The 27401-nt window shown below is 43.7% G+C and overlaps 2 protein-coding genes across 2 annotated transcripts; both read left to right on the top strand.

The window, feature by feature from the left end:
• Positions 1-2373: 2373 nt before the first annotated feature.
• LOC127238549 (vomeronasal type-1 receptor 4) lies at positions 2374-3327 on the top strand. Its single transcript, XM_051207162.1, has one exon. The coding sequence runs from the start codon at positions 2374-2376 to the stop codon at positions 3325-3327; it is 954 nt and encodes a 317-aa protein (XP_051063119.1).
• Positions 3328-19844: 16517 nt separating this feature from the next.
• LOC127238540 (vomeronasal type-1 receptor 4) lies at positions 19845-20798 on the top strand. The gene has a single exon (XM_051207151.1). The coding sequence runs from the start codon at positions 19845-19847 to the stop codon at positions 20796-20798; it is 954 nt and encodes a 317-aa protein (XP_051063108.1).
• The last annotated feature ends 6603 nt before the right edge of the window (positions 20799-27401 follow it).

The raw sequence follows: 27401 nt of genomic DNA, 5'->3' as shown, positions 1-27401 counted from the left end.
CTAGCCGATAAGAAACTAGTACCTGGCCAACAGCTTTATATCAAATACAGAGTCTCTGTGCGTTATTTGGGGCTGGTGGAGTGGTGGCGGGGCAAGACCGGCGGCGGGCAGAAAAACCATACTCCTTACAATATACCATGTATAATTGTCAATTGGCCAACATAAACTTTACAATTGAAAATAGAGCTGTGTGCTCATCCTAGATTGTCATAAGGTACCAGGGCAATACATTATATGTTATCTTCATTTTATGTCTTGTTTCCACATATACTCATCCCAAATGCTGGCATGTTCACTAGGAAACCTATTAGACAATGAGAGCTTGCATCTCACACATCCAAGTGAATGTTCTTTGACTGTGTCTAAGGCAATCTGGTTACAGATAGGAATATTAATAGAGGTTTAGAAGATTCAATTATTGGATTTATCACGTGGGTTTTTACTTTTCATCTTTGAAAATAATCAAAACTAAGTCTAGTTTTCTATTAAACCTAGAGAAGTAAAGAGTGTGGTTGGAGCTATTTGTGTCTTAGTGGTTACTCAATCCATATCTTTGCCTGTATGTCCAGGATTGCTTCCTTACACAGCAGATTCTCTAAATACTGTCACAGTCTACCATGCCTGTGACAAGCATTGGTGAGTGTTTCAGAAAACAAGTCATGATCTAACTAAAAACAAATGGAGTAATCCCAGGACTGAGGAGGGGAACACTGGCTTCAGTTAGTAGAGTTGTCAGACATAAATGTCCTGGGACACACCTGGGAACATATGGAATAAACAACTTCTTGGAGAATAACAGACACTGAATGACATGTGGATGAATTCCTGGAAAGACTTGGTGTCAGCAAGACCTTGCAAGAGTGAAGAGTATAGAGAAAGGTACTCCCTTGATCTGCCCTTGAGTGCACCAATCCACACCTGACTACAAGATGAATGCAGAACTTAGATTCTCCCAAAGGAATCATGGAAAACTTTTCCTAATTCTGCCCAGCTACTCACCAACATCTAAAAACCTCCTGCACATCATCATTAATCACAAGAAGCTAAAAATGAAGCTTTGCTCTCAGGACAAATTAGTCTTTCCTCATTAAAGATATCCCAAAGTTTCCATGACTGACACCTCAGATGGCATCGTAATGAGCTCTCTGAGGGATGCCATGTCCAGAAATACTGTTGTTTTATGAGCACTGCAAACCTGGACTCTTCTGGGTCACCTCCACAGCATTGCATGGAGAATGAGCAACAGTTGAGTTCCTTGCATTCTTCCTCAGGCCAAGAGCTACACAGAGAAGGTCTACAATGGGTGATGCACTCCAAGAGATGCTTCAACAGGAACTGTGTTCAGGAGCTGGCCTTCATCCTGTGAGCATCCTCATCCTGTGAACCTCAAAGGTGTGATTCTCTCAACCCCAGACTTCTTAAAATTCTCTTCTTCCTTCTTCGCGTCAAATTCTCTTCTGAAGCCAACACATATCATTCTTCTTCTAGACTTCTGCAGCTGAATTCAAATGAGTCAATGTTTTGTTTTAATCTCAAGGAATGTCTCGTTCACAGATTGGCATTCAGCTGAACACAGCATTCGGTGTTACATATGTATGTGGGATAGTGGATTTTAGCTGATGCATGGAGGCTGACTGTTTCTATGGAAAACATATAACCAAGTGAGATGCAGACCCAGCGTTGGCTTGCAAAGGGTGTAATTGTGATTGTGTAATGATTTTAAATGTGGCTGAGGAAAGCTGGAGATAACTCTCTGGGACCTGACTGCTTAGATCAACAATTAAGATAGGCAAAATTGTGAATAAAGGAGACTCAATAGTAAATGGAGATTGTTTTCATAAGGAGGGTACTTATGAAACCCTAGGCCATCACTATGCTCAGAACAATAGTGGCTTTATCAGAAATAATTGGTATTTCGTCATGTGGAAGATTAGTATGAAAATTTTGCAAAAGCCAACAGGTTGCTTTCCTGATATTTAATTCAGATACCCAACTTTATTGGTAGCATGTAGTCATTCTTAACACATTACTAAATTATAATAAAATTACATTGGATAGTGATGATGGAGTTGTGTCTTCATGTCGGTCAGTTTCCTGTTCATATGCAAAGTCTATGGTGTGTTAAAATGTGTGTTTTTTTGTTTCTGACCAGTAAACTTAGAGTTGCAGCATCCATACAACTTTTATCTCGAGGCAGGAGAAATTCAATAAGCACCAAATTTTAACCCGACTTAAGGGTCCTCATCTTGCTTTCTAGGCATAGCTACCATAGTATGATATGGCAGTATTGCCCTGTTCAGGAGAAGAAGCCACTCAAAGTCACTTGTTAAGCTTGGAGAAGAGAACAAAGACTTGAGGACAGCACTGTCCCACATGACTGTCACTGCAGTGTCCAGTGAAGCCCTCTCCATGTCTGCTCGCGATGAAGCCCTGAAAACCATTGGGGAAATGGCTCTTCAGATCATCTTACTTTGTCAGGTTTGGGTAGGGACTGTGGCCAACATCATTTTGTTTGTCCACAATTTCTCTCCTGTCCTGACTGGCATCCAGATGAAACCCACACAGACGATTCTCAGCCACATGGCTGTGGCCAATGCCTTCATCCTCCTCATCACTGTGTCTCCAAACAATATGATGGATTTTGCTTCAAGGACTCCTCTGACTGACCTCAGATGTAAACTTGAGTACTTCCTTCGCCTGGTGGCTCAAAGCCTTAACATGTGCTCCACCTCTGTCCTGAGCTCCTATCAGTTTGTCACTCTTGTTCCTGGTAATAGGGGTAGAGTCATGCTTAGAGGAAGCGTCCCAAATTTGGTGAGTTATTCTTGTTACAGTTGTTGGTTGTTCAGTGTCTTAAATAATGTCTACATTCCCATTAAAGTCACTGGTCCACAGAATACAGGCAATGACACTGTATCTAAAAACAGGTTGGTCTGTTCCACCTCTGGCTTCAGTGTAGGCTTTGTACTAATGCGTCTTGCCCATGATGTTACATTCATCAGCATCATGGCCTGCACCAGCCTCTCCATGGTGTGTCTCTTACATAGGCATCGCCAGCAAATGCATCACATCCTCACTCGGATTCAGGACCACAGAGTCCATGCTGAGACCAGAGCAGCCCATACCATCCTGATGCTGGTGGTCACATTTGTTAGCTTTTACCTCCTACATGTTATCTGTATCATCTTTCACAGTTTGTTAATGGACTCTCGTCTCTGGCTGAGACATGTAAATGAAGTTTTGGCTGTAAGCTTCCCCAGTATCTCTCCCTTTCTGTTGCTCTTGAGAGATCCTAAGGATCCTTGTTCTGTGCTCTTCCACCATTGAAATCCAGAGTCTTTAGACATAGTAAACCCATGCCTGTGCTGTGCAATCAATCTTACTGTCTCCCTTACAAACAGCAGCACTCATGAAAAGTGAGCCCTGTTCCTAGGCTGTGAAGCACAGTAGAGCTTGAGCCTATTGCTGGTGGTGTTGATGAGCCAGTCCTGAGAATGTGTGCTGGGGATACTGGTCCTGCCCCTCATCTGCTTTATGGCAGGGGAGAGATGTCTTTCCCCAACCCCACTCTCCCTGTGACAGGTGGGAGTGCTGGCCTGGAGGTCCAGGAGTAGGAGAGTTTTCACTGCCTCTCACAAGCTGCAGCACTTGTGAGAGTGGACCCTGAGCCTCTCCTGGGTAACACAGTAGAGCTGGCCATAATCATGTAGGTGTGAGAGAGCTTATCCTAAGGGAATGAAAGCAGAAGAAGTAGTCCCACTCCTGACTCACTGCTGCAAGGCATACACATGCTGGGCAATTCTACAGGCTCAGCCTGGTCATGAGAATTGGGGACAGCTTACAGGCTGATGAACCCTGTAGCTACCCAGGCCCAGAAACAGGATTGTGAGTTGGTCTACCCCAACATCCACACCATCTATGAACTGCTGCAACAGGTGAAGATGCTGGTCCTACAGACCCAAGGCAGCAGGATTTCCATGACCCAGGACAAAACAGGATATTCAAGAGGAGTTACAGTGAGACCCCGGTGTTGAAAGTTCAGCAGACTCCAGAGGCCTGGAATCAGACTAAGGACTCTTTGCAAAGAACACTGGCAAGTAAAGAGATATGGACTAAAGCGTAGACTGTGACTCACTGTGTCAAACTACGGGTTCCATGGTTTCTCTTTTTCTCTTACATTTTATTTTATTTTTTGGGGGAGGTTGCAAGGGCAGAAGGTAAATATGAGAGGACAGAGAGATGAATGGTATGGAGATGCATGATATGCAAGTTAAAGAGAATAGATAAAAAGAATGTTAAAGGACAACCAAAGACAGTTTCACTCTTGCCATTAAATACTCTGTCACAAATATGTGTTGAACAACTTTTTCTATGAGTCCCACATGGTGCTCACTGCTTTTAATTTGAAAAGTAAGGTTATAATCATTTTGTTGATGAGACATGATTTCTTATCAAGATGTGATTGACTCAGTGACTGAGTTATACATGACCCTCCATTCTCTTGTGCAATATCTGTGCTCTCCTCCTGGCTGGTCAAAAACAGAGTAAACCCATGTGCCTTCAATCAGCTTAATGGATTATTAGGTCCGCTCCTCCTATCTGAACGCATTAGACTTTGGATAAGTATACAATCCCACTGTATTTACCGCCTGAACAAAATAGGATCTACTGTCATCACTAAAAGTTTTTTTCTTTACACTTTTATTGATTCTGTTTTTGGATTTTACGACATTCATTCTTATCCACACTTTGCCCCATGTCCTTGCATTCACCCCCTTCCCTTGCAAACTGCGGTCAAGGCACAACAAAATTTAAACAAAACAAAGAGACAGAACAAAAACAAAATGGGAAATATGAGAATCTTGTAGTGGAAGTCTGTTGAGACTAACAATTTACCCTTCAGTCTGTTCATCTTTATTTGCAAGTTTTGGCTGCCATGATTCTTTGGGGCCCTGGCTCCTCTGGTTTCTCCTACACCACTGGTAATGGGCTCTCACTGGGTCTCTCCTTTTGGATATCCTGGTGTTGTCCATTGTCAAACACATCCTGCATTCTATATTATCACTTTTCACCACCTAGTAAATGTGTATCTCATTACCATCACTGCATATAAAGATGACTCACTATATAAAGCTTTCCCAGATGTTCCCATTTTCCAGTTGTAACCACACCTCCAAGCCCAAACAGCCTGGTGTCCTCTGGATGCAGGAATCTGTTCTTCCTCTCTCCCAATCTGCCAACTGATCAAATTAAATAAATGGAGCTACACTGTGAATCTATTCCATATTGGTTTGAGGACATAGTGTGGAGCCCTTCAATTCCAACCAGGTTGCTGAACCTGATTAGTCTGCTGTCTTTCTCAAGATTGATTTCTTTGTTTTCCTCCTTTTTATTTATGTATTTATTTATTTACTTTGATAACCAAGTCCATTTAAATGAAAACAAACATTTATAGACAATATTTGGGAATTTGAGCATCGTTCTTTCCAAACTACCCCTGCTGGTAAGGGGCGCTGTCATGGGGGATTCTAAGAAGATGCAGAAATCCTGGCTGTAGTCTGCAAGGCTGCTTTGTCCAGCTGTTTTGAATGTCGGATCACCTGATACTCTTTTTCAGGTGGTCTGTCTTGATCAAACCACATTAGTGTGGAAGGAATCCACAGCTTTTCATTTTCTGTGGAAATGAAAATAGAAATCCTTTTCCCCAGTAACTTGTCCCTCAAGATTGATTTCTATTACAGCATCTGTGACTTGAGAAACACAATGAATGCCAGCAGTCTTTTTAAAATATAATTTTCATTTAAAATTGAAACAAGCTTGTTTTATGTAGCAATTCCAGTTCTGTCACCCTCCACTCCTCCCTGGTTCCCCCCACCATCTCCCAGGGAGGGTGAGGTCTTCCATGGGGAGTCTTCACAGTCTGTCATACCATTTGGAACAGGGCCCAGGCCCTCTCCAAGTGTCTAGGCTTAGACAGTATCCCTCTATGTGGAAAGGGTTCATAAAGTCCATTTGTATACGAGGGACAAATACTGATCCACGACCAGGGGCCTCTGACTTCCCCGTCCTCTCTACAAACACCACATTCAGTGAATCTTGCTCAGTGCTATGTGGATTTCCCAGCTTTCAGACTGGAGTGCTTGAGCTCCCCTTGTTCAGGTCAGCAGTTTCTATTAAAGGTTTTCTTGTTTCCTTGGGTTTTTTTCAAGACGTGGTTTCTCTGTATTGCTTTAGCCTGTCCTAGCACTAGCTCTGCAGAGAAAGTGTCCTTGACCTCACAGTGATTTGCCTGCCTCTGCCTCTCCTTGTCTGGTAGCCTGCCTATCTACCTGCCTGGCTACTGGACAATCAGTGTTTTATTAATCAACCAAAATATATGTTTTTGTTTCCTTCATTTATGTTTGATTCAACTTCCATAGCTAGTTTGGTGTCCAGAGCAGTATGATTTTTTACAATAGAGACTGGATTTTCTGGGGGGGGCGGACCCGCGGGCAACCCTCCTGTGGGAGATTGTCCTCCATAGTGACTGGGAATGTCTGGACCAACTTGAATTAGGGACCTTCAAGAGCCCCCACCCAAGGGAGATTCCTCATCCTAAGGAAGTGAATGAGGCTTTGGGGGAATTGCAACATAATCTTCGACTAGTTGATTTAAGAATAGTCCCAGAAAAGGTGCAACAAGAATTTCCCTATTAATACCTGTGTCATCAATTTTTATATTCTTGTATCCATCCTCAAAACATTACTTTAAGACTGGATAGACTGACCACCGGTAATGATTTTCAAAAATTATTGGGAGATATAAATTGGGTTCGATCTCGTTTGGCCCTAACCACTGGGCAGCTTAGACCATTATTTGATATTTTACAAGGAGATTCTGATCCCACTTCTCTGCGCACCTAATCGCCTGCTGCGCGAGAATGCATACAAACTTGAATTTATTAGTTTTTGGTTCGGCGTATTCCCCTACCACAGTGTTTTGGCAAACTGGTCCTATATTGTGGGTGCATGAACATGCATCCCTAGGAAAGACAGTTCGATCTTATTCCCAGGCAATGATTTGTATTATTCAAAAGGCATACAAAATGAGTCTTCAAGTTTTTGGTAAGATGCTGGATGTAATTGTTACTCCCTATGCTTAACAACAGATACAATGGCCCAACAATTGGGCACCCTTATTTTGTTCTACACCCTGCTGCTTTGATAGTCATTTTCCTTCCAGTAAGTTAGCCCATTTTTAAAAAACTCATCCTGTGTGTTTCCCCAAGTTTATTTCCCAAACTCCTTTGAAGGGGGCCCACAATGTATTTATAGAAGGCTGTTCAAATGGTGTAGAGAGCCACCGGTGCCATTCCCGAAGATGGCACTGGTTTCCTGTCCATAAGCCAGCAAGGCGTGGATGTGCGATCCACGTCCTGGGGTGACCGTTACGACCGTTGCAGGCTGCAACTGTCAGTAACGGACACAGCTCCTCTATATAAGCAGAGCCCTTTTTCCTCCTTGGGGTCTTCCCTCAACTTGCTGTAACGAGCCGAGCAATAAACATAGCTGCAGAAGAATCCTGTTGTTGAGCGTCGTTCTTGCAGGCAAGGCGATAGCGACATCAGCGGCACAAGGGGGACCCTTCAGTCAGCTGGAGAGGATTCAGAACTGTGGCAGACAGGTAACAAAATAAGGTAAGTTCTGATAGACATGCTATCAGGAAAGCATGTCAGAAGCAGAACGTGACTAAAAGTTGGGTGCGCCAAAAAGAAAAAGGCTAGCAAAGAGAAAGTGAAAGAGTCCCAAGAGACTGTTCAAAATAAATAAAAATAAAAAATAAAATAGAAAAGAAACAGAATAATAAAAACGCCACAGATGGAGAGAATCTGGATACTGGACGGTATTATATTGTCTTTGTATTGTTTGACTGCTGAGGAAACAACTGTCAAAGGAAATGTTGCTGGATTAATTCAATTTATATATTTTAAAAATGCTTTGACTCCAAAATTTAAGTTCAAGGACAAGTTACTGGGGAAAAGGATTTCTATTTTTGTTTCCACAGAAAATAAAAAGCTGTGGATTCCTTCCAAACTAATGTGGTTTGAGCAAGCCAGACCCCTCTGAAATAACTACTGCTTTTGCAATAGCGCAGGTGAAAGCTCTTAATCGCCACATGGTGAAACCATTTTGAAGAGTAATGCCACCTGGATTAGAGGTTGATGTCCTAGAGCCCGGAAGAGGGGTAACTCCACTATTCCCCAGCAACCCAGGTGGGCTCCTTATTTGTAGGGAGCCGTCCCTACATTCTCCATTACAAGATGGCACTGGCATCCGGCTGACAGTTGGCATAAATAAGCCTGTGCGCGCGTGCAAGGGGATTTCTCCCACGCCTCTCCCGTGGCGTCATTCGGCCTGATGAGCGAGCAACCAGTCAGGGAGTGACACGTCCTAAGCGAGGCTGAGTTTCTATATAAGGGTGTGGGTTTTTGCTCTCGGGGTCTTCGCTCTACAGTTGGTGTAAGCTTATGCTCTGCCTCTCAAGAAGCATTAAAGCTATTATCGCAGAAGGATCCTATCTGTGTGCCGCGTCGTTCTTGCTGGCGAGACGGTACTGCGGGACAACTGGTGCGGAAACCCGGGAACTCGACCAATCCATCGTCAGCACCATCGAAGACCCCCAACTTTCGAGTTGGGAGGATTCAGAACTGCGAGGAGGTAAGTTCAGTAAGGTATGACTGATCCTCATAACATCTTTGCTTTAGTATCGCTTTCATTCTCTTTCTGTTGATCCTCTTTTGTTACCATCGAGGCAGCTGCTAAGGAGATTTCTGTACTTAAGTCGGACGTAGATAAGTCGCGGGCGTCCGTTGCACAGCCATGGGCTCTTCGCATTCCACTGTTACAGCACTGCAATCAATCCTTACACAGCGGGATCTGAAGCTATCTCACCGACTCCTACAGCGATTTGTCAAGGATGTAGACAGTGTAGCTCCCTGGTTGGCGGTCTCGGGCTCTCTCTCATTGGCCTCATGGAGGAAGTTAGGAAGGAATCTTGAGCGTGCTCGGGCCAATGGAGAACTTGGGCCTAGCGCTATGGCCATCTGGACAATGATAGAAAATTGTTTAGAGGATGAGGATTGTAAGTCTGCTATTGCGGAGGGACAAGGGATTTTAACCGAGTTTCAGGATAGTCTATCAGAAGCTGAACAAAGTGAGAGGATGGGTGCGCGCAAAAAGGAAACTAAAAGTGAAAAAGGACCCTCTGGAAAAGATAGTCAGGAGGAGAAACCAAAGAAATCCCATAGGAGGTCTAAAAAGAAAGACCTAAAGAAAAGGGAGAGCTCAAGCGGCCTCTATCCTAAGTTATATCTGGAGGCCCCAGGTATTGAAGGCCCCTCTGAGTCCGAAGAGTCTGATGTCTTGGACACGGAAGAGGAGGCGGACTTGGAGGAAGAGGCCGCCAGATATGAAGGGGAAAGGTACCACCCCGATAATGATTTTGGCTTTCCTATTACTATTAAGAAAGGGGACGAGAAGCCTTCTGCTTTATTGCCTTCTGCTCCTCCACCTCCATATGAGCTTGATAACCGAGGGACCCGAGGATCCCGTAGAGAAGGCTTCTCCTTAATCCCGTCAGGGGTCAGAAGAAAGCTGGCTTCGTTACACCTCACATTTCCAGTTTTCGAGAATGCGGATGGAGGGAGAGTGGCCGCCCCAGTGGATTATAATCAAATAAAGGAATTGGCAGAGGCAGTCAGAAAATATGGAGTTACAGCAAATTTTACCATAGTTCAACTAGAAAGATTGGCCCTGTATCATTTGACTCCAGCAGATTGGGAGACGATTGCAAAAGCAGCTTTGGTCAGCATGGGCCAATATATGGAATGGAGGGCCCTCTGGCTTGAGGCGGCCCAAACACAGGCAAGAGCTCACGCTGCTGCAATAACTCCGGAGCAGCAAGCCTGGACTTTTGAATTACTCACTGGGCAGGGCCCTCATGTTAATCATCAAATGAATTATCATTGGGGAGCTTATGCACAAATTTCAGCTACAGCCATTAAGGCCTGGAAGTCGCTCTCCCGTAAAGGGGAGGGTAGTGGTCAGCTTACTAAGACCAAGCAGGGCCTCCAGGAACCTTTCTCAGACTTTGTAGCCAGGATGACAGAAGCAGCAGAACGCATTTTCGGGGATACTGAACAAGTCATGCCCCTGCTAGAACAATTGATTTTTGAACAAGCTACCCAAGAATGCCGCACCGCTATAGCACCTCGAAAAAATAAGGGGCTACAGGATTGGCTCAGGGTATGTAGGGAGATAGGGGGGGCCTCTGAGCAATACTGGTTTAGCGGCGGCAATTATCCAGGCGCAAAGGCAGAACAAAAAACCTCCCGGTAAGACATGTTTTGGATATGGAAAACCAGGGCACATAAAAAAGGACTGTAAAATGTCCAACGCCCCTAGGGCGAGCCTCTGCACCCGATGTGGCAAAGGCTACCATCGGGCGGAGCAATGCAGATCTGTTAGAGACATTAAAGGGAGACTCCTCCCTCCGACAGAGGCTCCGACCCTTGAGGTGTCAAAAAACGGGCAGATGGGCCCTTGGTCCCAGGGCCCTTGAAGATATGGGAACCGATTTGTCAAATCTCTAGAAGGGAACCAGGAGAGCGGCCAAGCAGACCCATCAGAATGGACCTGCGTGCCGCCTCCTCAATCTTACTAATGCCCCAAATGGGTATTCAGCCCGTGCCTTTAGAATCAATTATTCTGCCTTCAGGCACTATGGGATTGGTCCTTGGGCGAGGCTCCCTTATAGCACGGGGGCTCATAGTACATCCAGGAATTGTGGATGATGCCCACACCCCCGAGATACAGGCACTATGCTCAAGCCCTACTGGGGTTTTCTCCATCAGTCAGGGAGATAGGATTGCACAATTGCTGCTCCTACCTCATGATAACCAACATGGGCCCATTGATGGTGTCCCAAAACAAATGGGATCCTCAGGAACAGACTCTGCCTATTTGGTCATGTCTTTAAATAGTAGGCCAAAAACTACACTTTGGATAAATGAAAAGAAATTTGAAGGCATTTTGGACACGGGGGCTGATAAGAGCATTATCTCCACCTACTGGTGGCCGAAGACATGGCCAATGGTGGAATCGTCACACTCTTTACAGGGTCTTGGCTATAAGTCCTGCCCCACTATCAGTGCCGCCCCCCTTAGCTGGAGAACCCAGGAGGGTCAAAAAGGGCAATTTACTCCTTATGTATTACCAATGCCTGTGAATCTATGGGGACGAGATGTCATGCAAGACATGGGACTGATGCTGACAAACAAATATTCACCACAGACTCAGGGGATCATGGGCAAGATGGGATATCGGCAGGGCAATGGTTTGGGCCGCTATGAACAGGGGCGCCTTGAGCCCGTTGCTCCTAACCCCAATAGAAATAGACAGGGTCTGGGTTTTTCCTAGGTGCCACTGAGGCAGCACGACCCATACCTTGGAAAACGGAGGATCCGGTATGGGTTCCTCAGTGGCCGCTTACCTCTGAAAAATTACAAGCGGTGAATCAGCTTATAGAGGAGCAATTAAAATTAGGCCATATTGAGGCCTCCACCTCACCATGGAATACTCCAATTTTTGTAATAAAAAAGAAATCTGGAAAATGGCGCTTGCTTCATGATTTACGTGCTATTAATGAGCAAATGTAGCTTTTTGGCCCCATACAATGCTGTCTACCGGTGCTTACCACACTTCCCAAATTTTGGCCGCTATTGATTGTGGATATTAAGGATTGTTTTTTTTCCATATCTTTACATGAGCATGACAGACCCAGATTTGCCTTTACTTTACCATCTATAAATCATGCTGAACCAGACAAGAGGTTTCAGTGGAAGGTCTTACCACAAGGCATGGCAAACAGTCCAACCATCTGTCAGCTGTATGTGTATGAAGCCTTGGCCCCAGTTAAAAGACAATTCCCTTCTCTGATGCTGTTGCATTATATGGATGACATCTTGCTACGTCATAAAGATTTTGATCTTTTAAAACTGGCATATCCTGTATTGTTGCAAGCATTGGAGAAGAGAGGCCTATATATAGCCACAGATAAAGTACAAATCTCGGATACTGGACATTTTTTAGGCTCCAAGATCTTTCCAGATAAGATTGTGCCGCAGAGATTAGAAATCAGAAAGGATTATCTACATACTCTTAATGATTTTCAAAAGTTATTGGGGGGACATAAATTGGCTCAGACCTTTTCTAAAAATTCCCCGAGCTTAAGCCTTTGTTTGATGTGTTGGAGGGAGATAGCCACATTGCATCCCCAAGAGAATTGACTCCCACCGCAAGACAGGCTTTACTAAAGGTGGAAGCAGCCATACAGATGGCTCAATTGTCACGCACAGAGGAAAATAAACCGATTACTCTATGCGTGTTCAGGACAAAAGGGCTTCCGACCGCAGTATTATGGCAACAAGGTCCTTTATTATGGATACACCCTAATGCTTCTCCCATGAAAGTTATTGATTGGTACCCGGACGCGGTGGCCCAACTGGCCATGAGAGGATTAAAGGCCTCCCTCATGCACTTCGGCATTGAACCTAATTTGCTGATTGTACCCTATAATGCTGTACAGGTTGCCACCCTTGCCGCTACTTCAAATGATTGGGCTATTTTGGTCACAACCTTTGTTGGAAAGATAGACAATCATTATCCTAAACATCCACTTTTACAATTTGCCCTTAACCAGCCTATGATTTTTCCAAAAATTACCTCAAGTCATCCTATTAAAAATGGACTGGTGGTGTATACTGATGGGTCTAAGACAGGATTGGGAGCTTTTGTGGTGGAGGGCAAAATATACTCCAAACAATTTCAGGAAACATCGCCTCAAGTGGTGGAATGCATGGTAGTTTTGGAAGTACTACAAAGGTTTCAGGGTCCATTGAACATCGTGTCAGATTCATCTTATGTAGTTAACGCTGTAAAATTGTTAGAAACGGCTGGCATTATAAAAATGACCAGCAAGGTTGCAATCATTTTTCTGGACATCCAAAATTGTCTGCTTGCTAGAGGGCAGCCATTCTTTATTACTCACATAAGGGCACATTCCGGGCTACCAGGACCCATGGCCTTAGGTAATGATTTGGCTGACAAAGCAACTAGATTGGTTGCCATGGTTCTAGCCTCACCACTAGAGGCTGCCAAGGAATTTCACAAGAATTTTCATGTGACTTCTGAAACCCTGCGACGCCATTTTTCCATCACTAGGAAGGAGGCTCGTGAGATTGTTGTCAATTGTCAACATTGTTGTCAGTTTCTGCCTGCACCCCATTTTGGAATTAATCCTCGAGGCATTCAGCCCTTACAGGTTTGGCAGATGGATGTGACCCATGTCTCATCCTTTGGAAAGTTACAATATGTGCATGTATCAATAGACACCTGCTCTGGCGTTCTCCATGCCACACCACTCACTGGGGAGAAAACTTCCCACGTGATTCAACACTGTCTTGAGGCATGGAGTGCCTGGGGTAAGCCTAAATGTTTAAAAACTGACAATGGGCCTGCCTATACTTCTCAAAAATTCAGACAGTTTTGTGCACAAATGCAAGTCACACATGTCACGGGCTTGCCATATAATCCTCAAGGACAAGGCATTATTGAGCGTGCACATCTCACACTCAAATCATATCTCCTTAAGCAAAAAGGGGGAATAATGATGGGTTTGCCCCCTGTGCCACGGGTGGCTATAGCAATGGCACTTTTCACCATGAATTTTTTAAACATGGATGAACATGGTCGGTCTGCGGCAGAGCGACATTGCTCAGACCCATGTTGACCTAAGGAACTGGTAAAATGGAAAGATGTGTTAACCAATGAATGGAAAGGCCCGGATCCTATTCTAATAAGATCCAGGGGAGCTGTTTGTGTTTTCCCACAGGATGAAGAAAATCCTTTCTGGGTCCCAGAAAGACTCACTCGGATGGTCCTGGAGCAGAAAGACGTGGAGACCCGAGGACAAGAAAAGGGGAGCCGACTGCTCCCCCTGATGTCACTGATGATACTCAGCATCCCAGCTGTCCAAGGGGAGCCTCGTTGGGGAATCATGTCAACGTTCCCACTTCCAGTGCTGGTGATGTATAATGCTCAGGTCTTTCCCCGATTCTTTGCCACCAATAGGGAGCTGGGTCTAGCCTTTTTGCCTAAGGACAGTTTCGGAGGCTCTGGATAAACAGACTTCAGCCAATACTCAAATTCAGGGGGGACTTGATGTTGGTGAACCAACGTATAGATTTAGTATTGGGCTGTGAGCAGAAGCTCCCTGGTTTATGTGTCACCTCCATTCAATATGAAAATTTTACCAAAGCAGCTAATTTGTCTAAGAGTCTTTCTCAGTTCATGTTACAGAATTGGACCGCAGAATTTGAACAGACCCTCCGAGAATTGAGGACCGCTATTATCCAGATTAATTCCACCCGCCTCGATCTGTCCCTGATGGAGGGCCTATCATCTTGGATTGCCTCGGCTGTTTCCTATTTTAAGAAATGGGTGGGGGTGGGGTTATTCTTTGCAGCCATCTGCTGTGGTCTGCTGTTGCTTCTTTGGCTGGTTTGCAAAACTCAGGAATCAGGCAAAAAGAGATAAGGTGGTTATCGCCCAGGCACTTGCCGCACTTGATAGTGGAACGTCAGCTGATGTTTGGCTGTCTATGCTTAAGCAATAGGCCACTGGCCGGATAGCTCTTGCACACCCGGAGCCTAGGCTCATTGCACAGTGTAGAGTGTCTGGCTTGAGCAGCCCATGAGGGATGTTGAACAAGGCATCGCACAGAGAGTTGCTCAATAGGCAGGCCTCTCTGGGAGGCACGTTGTCCTGCATAAGGGTTGCCTGCCCTAGTTCCCCTTTCCCAGAAAAACGGCAGAGGACAGGTCGAGAGCGCCTCGGGTCAAGCTAACAGCCTGATGGCGACTCTCGTACACAGTCTTAATGTTTATTTGGGAAGGTACGACCTCTGCCTCTATCCCTCAACATATGGGTGACCTATTTGCTTGCGAAAATATAAAGCCTTATCATTAAATAAGAAAAAAGGGGGAGATGTAGGGAGCCGTCCCTACATTCTCCATTACAAGATGGCACTGGCATCCGGCTGACAGTTGGCATAAATAAGCCTGTGCCCGCGTGCAAGGGGATTTCTCCCGCGCCACTCCCGTGGGGCGTCATTCGGCCTGATGAGCGAGCAACCAGTCAGGGAGTGACACGTCCTAAGCGAGGCTGAGTTTCTATATAAGGGTGTGGGTTTTTGCTCTCGGGGTCTTCGCTCTACAGTTGGTGTAAGCTTATGCTCTGCCTCTCAAGAAGCATTAAAGCTATTATCGCAGAAGGATCCTATCTGTGTGCTGCGTCGTTCTTGCTGGCGAGACGGTAGCGCGGGACACTTATTGTAATCAAAACCCAGCTCAACGTGGAGCCTCTAATCCTTTTGTGTTTGTGATTAAGCAATAGCACCTTTGCAAACTCTAGTGAGAGAATGCTATATTGTACACCTCAAGTATGCTTCTATTCTTTATGTTGGGATGGAGGAAAATTTCCTTTGGCCCTTGTGACCAGAATGCCCAGGTACGTTCCCGTTCCGGTAGAGAGCCAAGCACCATGACCCTCTTTAGACAGAGGAGAGATTTTGGAATCACTGCTGCTATCGTGGTTGCCATTACAGCTGGAGTAGTGGGAGCCACTAAGGATGCCATTGCCATGCATTCCACTGTTGACTGTAGCTGCCTTAAATAACCTGTCAGCGAAAGTAGTCACCGCTTAATTAAAAGGTGGTATTATGATCTTAAATCAGTGAATTGATCTAGTTCAGGAACAGATTGACACTTTGTGGCAGCACAAATCGGATGGGAATGGAAGATGACAGGGCTATGTGTGACCTCTGTGCCATATCAAAAGTCAAAAGCATGCCTCAATATGGGGCAATATTTGGAATGGAAAGCCATATGGCATGATCTTAGCCAATCACAGGCCTCCATTGATTCACGATTAGAAGGAGGATTGATGGTAGTCAATCAGAGAATTGATTTGATGCAGGAACAAATTGACACACTCTGGTAGCTAGCCCAACTGGGCTGTCAATGGAAATATTCCAATTTATGTGTCACCAGTGTACAATATGAAAAAAAATTATACAAGAGCTGCAAACCTTTCTAAACAACTTTTTCAGTATCTTTTAGGTGAATGGACAGGAGAATTTGATAGCCTGATGGGCCAACTCCAAATGTCCATCGTCCATGTGAATTCCACCCGTGTGGATGGCTCTCTATCAGAAGGATCGTTCTCCTGGATCTCCACCGCTTTTTCCCACTTTAAGGAGTGGGCAGGTGTAATGGGGTTTGGCCTGCTGTTATATGATGGGGTGGTGCTCCTGCTGTGGTTGGTGTGTAAGCTACGTGCTCAACAGACACATGACAAAGTGGTTATCGCTCAAGCCCTAGCTGCTATGGAGATAGGCTCCTCTCCCACTATGTGGCTAAGCATGTTTAAAAATGGACATTAATTGTCCAATAGGACAGCCCTTGCACCCTGAGTCTTCTATGACATTGCACCAGGTTAGGGTGTCCATTTTTTTTTTTTTTTTTTTTTTTTTTTTTTACCAGAAACAGCCCTAATGCTCTGCGGGGTTTTTTCCCATTGCACGCAGACAGGTGCTTCTTTAGTTTAGCCTACTGTAATAAATTCTTCACGCTCAGGTTGTTTGGCTTAGTACTGCACTCCGGGTTGACTCTGGCCATGAGCAGCTCCGAGAAGGGCAAGTCTGGTTGCATGTGGGTTGGTGTCCAAGGCCCCACCTCCAGGGAAAAGATGCTGGACGGGTATGGCACAGACTTGGCTGACTACCAGGATTCAGGGTCATTACAATGTCCATCTCATTACTGGAGATCAGACCACTACCCTTGCCTGTTGCGTTTAAAAACAAAAAAGGGGGAGATGTAGAGAGCCACCGGTGCCATTCCCGAAGATGGCACCGGTTTCCTGTCCATAAGCCAGCAAGGCGTGGATGTGCGATCCACGTCCTGGGGTGACCGTTACGACCGTTGCAGGCTGCAACTGTCAGTAACGGACACAGCTCCTCTATATAAGCAGAGCCCTTTTTCCTCCTCGGGGTCTTCCCTCAACTTGCTGTAACGAGCCGCGCAATAAACATAGCTGCAGAAGAATCCTGTTGTTGAGCGTCGTTCTTGCAGGCAAGGCGATAGCGCTCGACAAAATGGTTGTGCAGTCATTGTTTTATTTTCAACTATTGAACGCTCTACACTTAAAGTGAAGTCTGCACAGTTTGCGGAATGAGCTGCAGTACAATTAGCCCTTCAACAGTTTTCTGATGAGCCATTTAACTTATACATGACAGTAAATACGTGTATCATATATTGGTTCCCTTAGAGACTGCTCCTTATATACATCCAGTCTCTCATGTACAGGAACACTTACTAGCCATACAAAGCCTAGTATGGAGGAGCTCTCATCCAATTTTTGTAGGACATTTCTGAGTGCATTCTGATTTGCCCGGCCCTTTAAGTGAAGGAAATACCATTGCTGATTTTAATACTAAAACAGATAGTGCCATTATGATGATGAGAGAATCTGGTTATGAAGCAGCCTGCAAAGCTCATACAACCTTCCCCTTAATGCAGGAACACTTAAATTCCATTTTAAAATTACTAGAGACCAAGCTATCAATATAGTTAAGAATTGTCCCCTATATGCAGAGTTCTTACCTGTTCCACACCTTGGAGTTAACCACTGGGGTGTCACGCCTAATGATATGTGGCAGATGGATGTTACTCATGTTCCTTCCTTTGGTCGACTACAATTTGTTCATGTATCTGTGGATACCCATTCTCATCTCATATTTGCCTCTGTTGGTATCGGAGAAAGACTTAATGATGATAAGAGGTATTGTTTGCAAGCCTTTGCTTATATGGGAATTCCCAGACAAATAAAAACTGATGATGGTCCTGCTTACACTAGTCACGGTTTCAACTCTTTTTGCAAAAATTTTTTTATCTCACATAAGACGGGCATCCCTTATAATCCACAGGGTCAGGCCATGGTGAACCATGCATATCACACACATAATAAAAGCAATATACAGTAAAGCAACAGCCAACATCAAACTGAATGGAGAGAAGTTTAAGGCGATTCTTCTAAAATCAGGAACAAGACAAAGCTGCCCTCTCTCTCCATATCTCATCAATATCGTACTGGAAGTTCTAGCTAAAGCTATAAGACAACAAAAGGAGATCAAGAAAATCCAACTTGGAAAGGAAGAAGTCAAACTTTCTCTATTTGCAGATGGTATGATAAGCGATCCCAGGAAACTCTCCCAGGAAACTCCCACAGCTGATAAACACCAATCCACACCTGACTACAAGATCAATTCAGAACTTAGATTTCCCCCAAAGGAAACACGGAAAACTTTTCCTAATTCTGCCCAGCGACTCACTAATGTCTGAAAAACCTCCTGCACATCATCATTAATCACAAGAAGCTAAATATGAAGATTTGCTCTGGGGACAAATTAGTTTTTCCTCGTTGGAGGCATCCCAAAGTTCCCATGCAGACAATCAGACTGACACCACAGATGACATCATAATGAACTCTCTAAGAGATGTCATGTCCAGGTACGCTGTTGTTTTATGAGCACTGCAAACCCGGACTCTTCTGGGTCACCTCCACAGCATTGCATGGAGAATGAACAACAGTTGAGTTCCTTGCATTCTTCCTCAGGCCAAGAGCTACACAGAGAAGGTCACTCAAGAGATTCTTCAACAGGAACTGTGTTCATAAGCTTCATCCTGTGAGCATCCTCATCCTGTGAGCTCAAAGGTGGGATTCTCTTTACCACAGGCTTCATAAAATTCTCTCCTCCCTTGTTCGCATTGCATTCTCTTCTGAAGCTAACACAGATCATACTTTCTTCTGGAATTCTGCAGTTGAATCAAACTGAGTCAATGTTTTGTTTTAACATCAAATAAATTAATCTATCACGGATGGACATTCAGCTGAAAACAGCATTAGGTGTAACATCTGTATGTGGGATGGTGGATTTTAGCTGATGCGTGGAGGCTGAGTGTTTCTTTGGATGCAGATGTAAGATGCAGAAATAGCATTGGCTTGCAATGGATGTAATTGTCATTGTGTAATGACTTGAAATGTGTTTGAGGAAAGGTGGAGATGGTGCAGGGAACACTCTAGGATCTGACTGCTTAGAACAACAATTAAAATAGTTAAAATTGAGAATAAAGGATAATCAATAGCAAATGGGGTTAGTTTTCATAGAGAGGATACACATGTGTAAACCTAGGTTCAGCAGTGTGATCAAATCTAGTTGGTTTATCAAAAATAATTGGTATTGTGTTTTGTGGAGAGTAGTATAAAATTTTCTCAAAAGCCAATAAGTTACTTTCCTTCTATTTAATTCAGATACATGACTTTATTGGTAGCATGTAAGCATTCTTAACACATTACTAAATTATAATGATTGGATAGTGATGATGGAGTTGTGTCTTCATGTCAGTCACTTTCCTGTGTTCATATGCAAAGTCTATGGTGTGATAAAATGTGTGTTATTTTGTTTCTGACCAGTAAACTTAGAGTTGCAGCATCTATACAACTTTTATTTCGAGGCAGTAGAAATTCAATAAGCACCACATTTTATCCTGACTTAATGCCCACACCTTATTTTCCAGCCATGGCTCCTGTAGTATCATAGGGTAGTATCTCCCTTATTGGGAGAAGAAGCCAGTCCAAATTGTTAAGCTTGGAGAAGAGAATAAAGACTTGAGGACAGCGCTGTCCCACATGACTGTCACTGCAGTGTCCAGTGAAGCCCTCTCCATGTCTGCTCGCGATGAAGCCCTTAAAACCACTGAGGAAGTGGCTCTTCAGATCATCTTACTTTGTCAGGTTTGGGTAGGGACTGTGGCCAACATCATTCTGTTCGTCCACAATTTCTCTCCAGTTCTGACTGGCATTCAGATGAAACCCACACAGACGATTCTCAGCCACATGGCTGTGGCCAATGCCTTCATCCTCCTCATCACTGTGTCTCAAAAGAATATGATGGATTTTGCTTCAAGGACTCCTCTGACTGACCTCAGATGTAAACTTGAGTACTTCCTCCGCCTGGTGGCTCAAAGCCTTAACATGTGCTCCACCTCAGTCCTGAGCTCCTATCAGTTTGTCACTCTTGTTCCTGGTAATAGGGGTAGAGTCATGCTTAGAGGAAGCTTCCCAAATTTGGTGAGTTATTCTTGTTACAGTTGTTGGTTGTTCAGTGTCTTAAATAATGTCTACATTCCCATTAAAGTCACTGGTCCACAGAATACAGGCAATGACACTGTGTTTAAAAACAGGTTGGTCTGTTCCACCTCTGGCTTCAGTGTAGGCTTTGTATTAATGCGTTTTGCCCATGATGTTACATTCATCAGCATCATGGCCTGCACCAGCCTCTTCATGGTGTGTCTCTTACATAGGCATCGCCAGCAAATGCATCACATCCTCACTCCGATTCAGGACCACAGAGTCCATGCTGAGACCAGAGCAGCCCATACCATCCTGATGCTGGTGGTCACATTTGTTAGCTTTTACCTCCTAAATGTTTTCTGTATCATCTTTCACAGTTTGTTAATGGACTCTCGTCTCTGGCTGAGACATGTGAATGAAGTTTTGGCTGTAAGCTTCCCCACTATCTCTCCCTTTCTGTTGATGTTGAGAGATCCTAAGGATCCTTGTTCTGTGCTCTTCCACCATTGAAATCCAGAGTCACTAAACATAGCAAACGAGTGCCTGTGCTGTGCAAGTGATATGACTGCCTCTCTTACAAGCTGCAGCATTCAGGAAAAGTGAGCCCTGTTCCTAGGCTGTGAAGCACAGTAGAGCTTGACCCTATTGCTGGTGGTGTTGATGAGCCAGTCCTGAGAATGTGTGCTGGGGATATCTGGTCCTGTCCCTCATCTGCTTTATGGCAGGGGAGAGATGTCTTTCCCCAACCCCACTCTCCCTGTGACAGGTGGGAGTGCTGGCCTGGAGGTCCAGGAGTAGGAGAGTTTTCACTGCCTCTCACAAGCTGCAGCACTTGTGAGAGTGGACCCTGAGCCTCTCCTGGGTAACACAGTAGAGCTGTCCCTAATCATGTAGGTGTGAGAGAGCTTATCCTAAGGGAATGAAAGCAGAAGAAGTAGTCCCACTCCTGACTCACTGCTGCAAGGCATACACATGCTGGGCAATTCTACAGGCTCAGCCTGGTCATGAGAATTAGGGACAGCTTACAGCCTGATGAACCCTGTAGCTACCCAGGCCCAGAAACAGGATTGTGAGTTGGTCTACCCCAACATCCACACCATCTATGAACTGCTGCAGCAGCTGAAGATGCTGTCCCTGCAGACCCAAGGCAGCAGGATTTCCATGACCCAGGACAACAACAGGATATTCAAGAGGAGTTACAGTGAGACCCCGGTGTTGAAAGTTCAGCAGACACCAGAGGCCTGGAATCAGACTAAGGACTCTTTGCAAAGAACACTGGCAAGTGAAGAGATATGGACTAAAGCATAGACTGTGACTCACTGTGTCAAACTACGGGTTCCATGGTTTCTCTTTTTCTCTTACATTTTATTTTATTTTGGGGGGAGGTTGCAAGGGCAGAAGGTAAATATGAGAGGACAGAGAGATGAATGGTATGGAGATGCATGATATGCAAGTTAAAGAGAATATATAAAAAGAATGTTAAAGAACAACCAAAGACAGTTTCACTCTTGCCATTAAATACTCTGTCACAAATATGTGTTGAACAACTTTTTCTATGAGTCCCACATGGTGCTCACTGTTTTTAATTTGAAAAGTAAGGTTATAACCATTTTGTTGATGAGACATGATTTCTTATCAAGATGTGATTGACTCAGTGACTGAGTTATACATGACCCTCCATTCTCTTGTGCAATATCTGTGCTCTCCTCCTGGCTGGTCAAAAACAGATTAAACCCATGTGCCTTCAATCAGCTTAATGGATTATTAGGTCCGCTCCTCCTATCTGAACGCATTAGACTTTGGATAAGTATACAATCCCACTGTATTTACCGCCTGAACAAAATAGGATCTACTGTCATCACTAAAATTTTTTTTCTTTACACTTTTATTGACTGTTTTTGGATTTTACGACATTCATTCTTATCCACACTTTGCCCCATGTCCTTGCATTCACCCCCTTCCCTTGCAAACTGCGGTCAAGGCACAACAAAATTTAAACAAAACAAAGAGACAGAACAAAAACAAAATGGGACCTATGAGAATCTTGTAGTGGAAGTCTGTTGAGAATAACAATTTACCCTTCAGTCTGTTCATCTTTATTTGCAAGTTTTGGCTGCCATGATTCTTTGGGGCCCTGGCTCCTCTGGTTTCTCCTACACCACTGGTAATGGGCTCTCACTGGGTCTCTCCTTTTGGATATCCTGGTGTTGTCCGTTGTCAAACACATCCTGCATTCTATATTATCACTTTTCACCACCTAGTAAATGTGTATCTCATTACCATCACTGCATATAAGATTACTCACTATATGAAGCTTTCCCAGATGTTCCCATTTTCCAGTTGTAACCACACCTCCAAGCCCAAACAGCCTGGTGTCCTCTGGATGCAGGAATCTGTTCTTCCTCTCTCCCAATCTGCCAACTGATCAAATTAAATAAATGGAGCTACACTGTGAATCTATTCCATATTGGTTTGAGGACATAGTGTGGAGCCCTTCAATTCCAACCAGGTTGTTGAACCTGATTAGTCTGCTGTCTTTTTTTTTCCTCCTTTTTATTTATGTATTTATTTATTTACTTTGATAACCAAGTCCATTTGAATGAAAAGAAACATTTATAGACAATATTTGGGAATTTGAGCATCGTTCTTTCCAAACTACTTCCTGCTGGTAAGGGGCGCTCTCATGGGGGATTCTAAGAAGATGCAGAAATCCTGGCTGTAGTCTGCAAGGCTGCTTTGTCCAGCTGTTTTGAATGTCGGATCACCTGATACTCTTTTTCAGGTGGTCTGGCTTGATCAAACCACATTAGTGTGGAAGGAATCCACAGCTTTTCATTTTCTGTGGAAATGAAAATAGAAATCCTTTTCCCCAGTAACTTGTCCCTCAAGATTGATTTCTATTACAGCATCTGTGACTTGAGAAACACAATGAATACCAGCAGTCTTTTTTAAATATAATTTTCATTTAAATTTGAAACAAGCTTGTTTTATGTAGCAATTCCAGTTCTGTCACCCTCCACTCCTCCCTGGTTCCCCCCACCATCACCCAGGGAGGGTGAGGTCTTCCATGGGGAGTCTTCACAGTCTGTCATACCATTTGGAACAGGGCCCAGGCCCTCTCCAAGTGTCTAGGCTTAGACAGTATCCCTCTATGTGGAAAGGGTTCATAAAGTCCATTTGCATACGAGGGACAAATACTGATCCACGACCAGGGGCCTCTGACTGCCCAGTCCTCTCTACAAACACCACATTCAGTGAATCTTGCTCAGTGCTATGTGGATTTCCCAGCTTTCAGACTGGAGTGCTTGAGCTCCCCTTGTTCAGGTCAGCAGTTTCTATTAAAGTTTTTCTTGTTTCCTTGGGTTTTTTTTCAAGACGTGGTTTCTCTGTATTGCTTTAGCCTGTCCTAGCACTAGCTCTGCAGAGAAAGTGGCCTTGACCTCACAGCGATTTGCCTGCCTCTGCCTCTCCTTGTCTGGTAGCCTGCCTATCTACCTGCCTGGCTACTGGACAATCAGTGTTTTATTAATCAACCAAAATATATGTTTTTGTTTCCTTCATTCATGTTTGATTCAACTTCCATAGCTAGTTTGGTGTCCAGAGCAGTATGATTTTTTTTACAATAGAGACTGTATTTTCTAACCCTCCTGTGGGAGATTGTCCTCCATAGTGACTGGGAATGTCTGGACCAACTTGAATTAGGGACCTTCAAGAGCCCCCACCCAAGGGAGATTCCTCATCCTAAGGAAGTGAATGAGGCTTTGGGGGAATTCCAACATAATCTTCGAGTAGTTGATTTAAGAATAGTCCCAGAAAAGGTGCAACAAGAATTTCCCTATTAGTCCCTGTGTAATCAGTTTTTATATTCTTGTATCCATCCTCAAAACATTACTTTAAGACTGGATAGACTGACCACCGGTAATGATTTTCAAAAATTATTGGGAGATATAAATTGGGTTCGATCTCGTTTGGCCCTAACCACTGGGCAGCTTAGACCATTATTTGATATTTTACAAGGAGATTCTGATCCCACTTCTCCGCGCACCTTATCGCCTGCTGCACGAGAATGCATACAACTTGTACAAAAATCCCTCCAATCTGCACATTTAATTATATTGACTGTTCTAAAAACTTGATGTTATTAGTTTTTGGTTCGGCGTATTCCCCTACCACAGTGTTTTGGCAAACTGGTCCTATATTGTGGGTGCATGAACATGCATCCCTAGGAAAGACAGTTCGATCTTATTCCCAGGCAATGATTTGTATTATTCAAAAGGCATACAAAATGAGTCTTCAAGTTTTTGGCAAGATGCTGGATGTAATTGTTACTCCCTATGCTTAACAACAGATACAATGGCCCAACAATTGGGCACCCTTATTTTGTTCTACACCCTGCTGCTTTGATAGTCATTTTCCTTCCAATAAGTTAGCCCATTTTAAAAAAATTCATCCTGTGTGTTTCCCCAAGTTTATTTCCCAAACTCCTTTGAAGGGGGCCCACAATGTATTTATAGAAGGCTCTTCAAATGGTTGTGCAGTCATTGTTTTATTTTCAACTATTGAACGCTCTACACTTAAAGTGAAGTCTGCACAGTTTGCGGAACGAGCTGCAGTACAATTAGCCCTTCAACAGTTTTCTGATGAGCCATTTAACTTATACATGACAGTAAATACGTGTATCATATATTGGTTCCCTTAGAGACTGCTCCTTATATACATCCAGTCTCTCATGTACAGGAACACTTACTAGCCATACAAAGCCTAGTATGGAGGAGCTCTCATCCAATTTTTGTAGGACATTTCTGAGTGCATTCTGATTTGCCCGGCCCTTTAAGTGAAGGAAATACCATTGCTGATTTTAATACTAAAACAGATAGTGCCATTATGATGATGAGAGAATCTGGTTATGAATCAGCCTGCAAAGCTCATACAACCTTCCCCTTAATGCAGGAACACTTAAATTCCATTTTAAAATTACTAGAGACCAAGCTATCAATATAGTTAAGAATTGTCCCCTATATGCAGAATTCTTACCTGTTCCACACCTTGGAGTTAACCACTGGGGTGTCACACCTAATGATATGTGGCAGATGGTTGTTACTCATATTCCTTCCTTTGGTCGACTACAATTTGTTCATGTATCTGTGGATACCCATTCTCATCTCATATTTGCCTCTGTTGGTATCGGAGAAAGACTTAATGATGTTAAGAGGTATTGTTTGCAAGCCTTTGCTTATATGGGAATTCCCAGACAAATAAAAACTGATGATGGTCCTGCTTACACTAGTCACGGTTTCAACTCTTTTTGCAAAAATTTTTTTATCTCACATAAGACGGGCATCCCTTATAATCCCCAGGGTCAGGCCATGGTGAACCATGCATATCACACACATAATAAAAGCAATATACAGTAAAGCAACAGCCAACATCAAACTGAATGGAGAGAAGTTTAAGGCGATTCTTCTAAAATCAGGAACAAGACAAAGCTGCCCTCTCTCTCCATATCTCTTCAATATCGTACTGGAAGTTCTAGCTAAAGCTATAAGACAACAAAAGGAGATCAAGAAAATCCAACTTGGAAAGGAAGAAGTCAAACTTTCTCTATTTGCAGATGGTATGATAAGCGATCCCAGGAAACTCTCCCAGGAAACTCCCACAGCTGATAAACACCAATCCACACCTGACTACAAGATCAATTCAGAACTTAGATTTCCCCCAAAGGAAAAACGGAAAACTTTTACTAATTCTGCCCAGCGACTCACTAATGTCTGAAAAACCTCCTGCACATCATCATTAATCACAAGAAGCTAAATATGAAGATTTGCTCTGGGGACAAATTAGTTTTTCCTCGTTGGAGGCATCCCAAAGTTCCCATGCAGACAATCAGACTGACACCACAGATGACATCATAATGAACTCTCTAAGGGATGTCATGTCCAGGTACGCTGTTGTTTTATGAGCACTGCAAACCCGGACTCTTCTGGGTCACCTCCACAGCATTGCATGGAGAATGAACAACAGTTGAGTTCCTTGCATTCTTCCTCAGGCCAAGAGCTACACAGAGAAGGTCTTCCATGGGTGGGGCACTCAAGAGATTCTTCAACAGGAAATGTGTTCATAAGCTTCATCCTGTGAGCATCCTCATCCTGTGAGCTCAAAGGTGGGATTCTCTTTACCACAGGCTTCATAAAATTCTCTTCTCCCTTGTTCGCATTGCATTCTCTTCTGAAGCTAACACAGATCATACTTTCTTCTGGAATTCTGCAGTTGAATCAAACTGAGTCAATGTTTTGTTTTAACAACAAATAAATTAATCTATCACAGATGGACATTCAGCTGAAAACAGCATTAGGTGTAACATCTGTATGTGGGATGGTGGATTTTAGCTGATGCGTGGAGGCTGAGTGTTTTTTGGAATACATATAAGCAAGTAAGATGCAGAAATAGCATTGGCTTGCAATGGATGTAATTGTCATTGTGTAATGACTTGAAATGTGTTTGAGGAAAGGTGGAGATGGTGCAGGGAACACTCTAGGATCTGACTGCTTAGAACAACAATTAAAATAGTTAAAATTGAGAATAAAGGATAATCAATAGCAAATGGGGTTAGTTTTCATAGAGAGGATACACATGTGTAAACCTAGGTTCAGCAGTGTGATCAAATCTAGTTGGTTTATCAAAAATAATTGGTATTGTGTTTTGTGGAGAGTAGTATAAAATTTTCTCAAAAGCCAACAAGTTACTTTCCTTCTATTTAATTCAGATACATGACTTTATTGGTAGCATGTAATCATTCTTAACACATTACTGAATTATAATGATTGGATAATGAGATGGAGTTGTGTCTTCATGTCGGTCACTTTCCTGTGTTCATATGCAAAGTCTATGGTGTGATAAAATGTGTGTTATTTTGTTTCTGACCAGTAAACTTAGAGTTGCAGCATCTATACAACTTTTATTTCGAGGCAGTAGAAATTCAATAAGCACCATATTTTATCCTGACTTAATGCCCACACCTTATTTTCCAGGCATGGCTCCTGTAGTATCATAGGGTAGTATCTCCCTTATTGGGAGTAGCCAGTCCAAATTGTTAAGCTTGGAGCAGAGAACAAA

This window comes from Phodopus roborovskii, unplaced genomic scaffold (genome assembly GCF_943737965.1).
Source record: "Phodopus roborovskii unplaced genomic scaffold, PHOROB, whole genome shotgun sequence".
In the NCBI taxonomy this organism is placed as follows: Eukaryota; Metazoa; Chordata; class Mammalia; order Rodentia; family Cricetidae; genus Phodopus; species Phodopus roborovskii.
The sequence above is the reverse complement of the archived record's forward strand: the minus strand, read 5'-3'. Positions and strand labels throughout refer to the sequence as shown.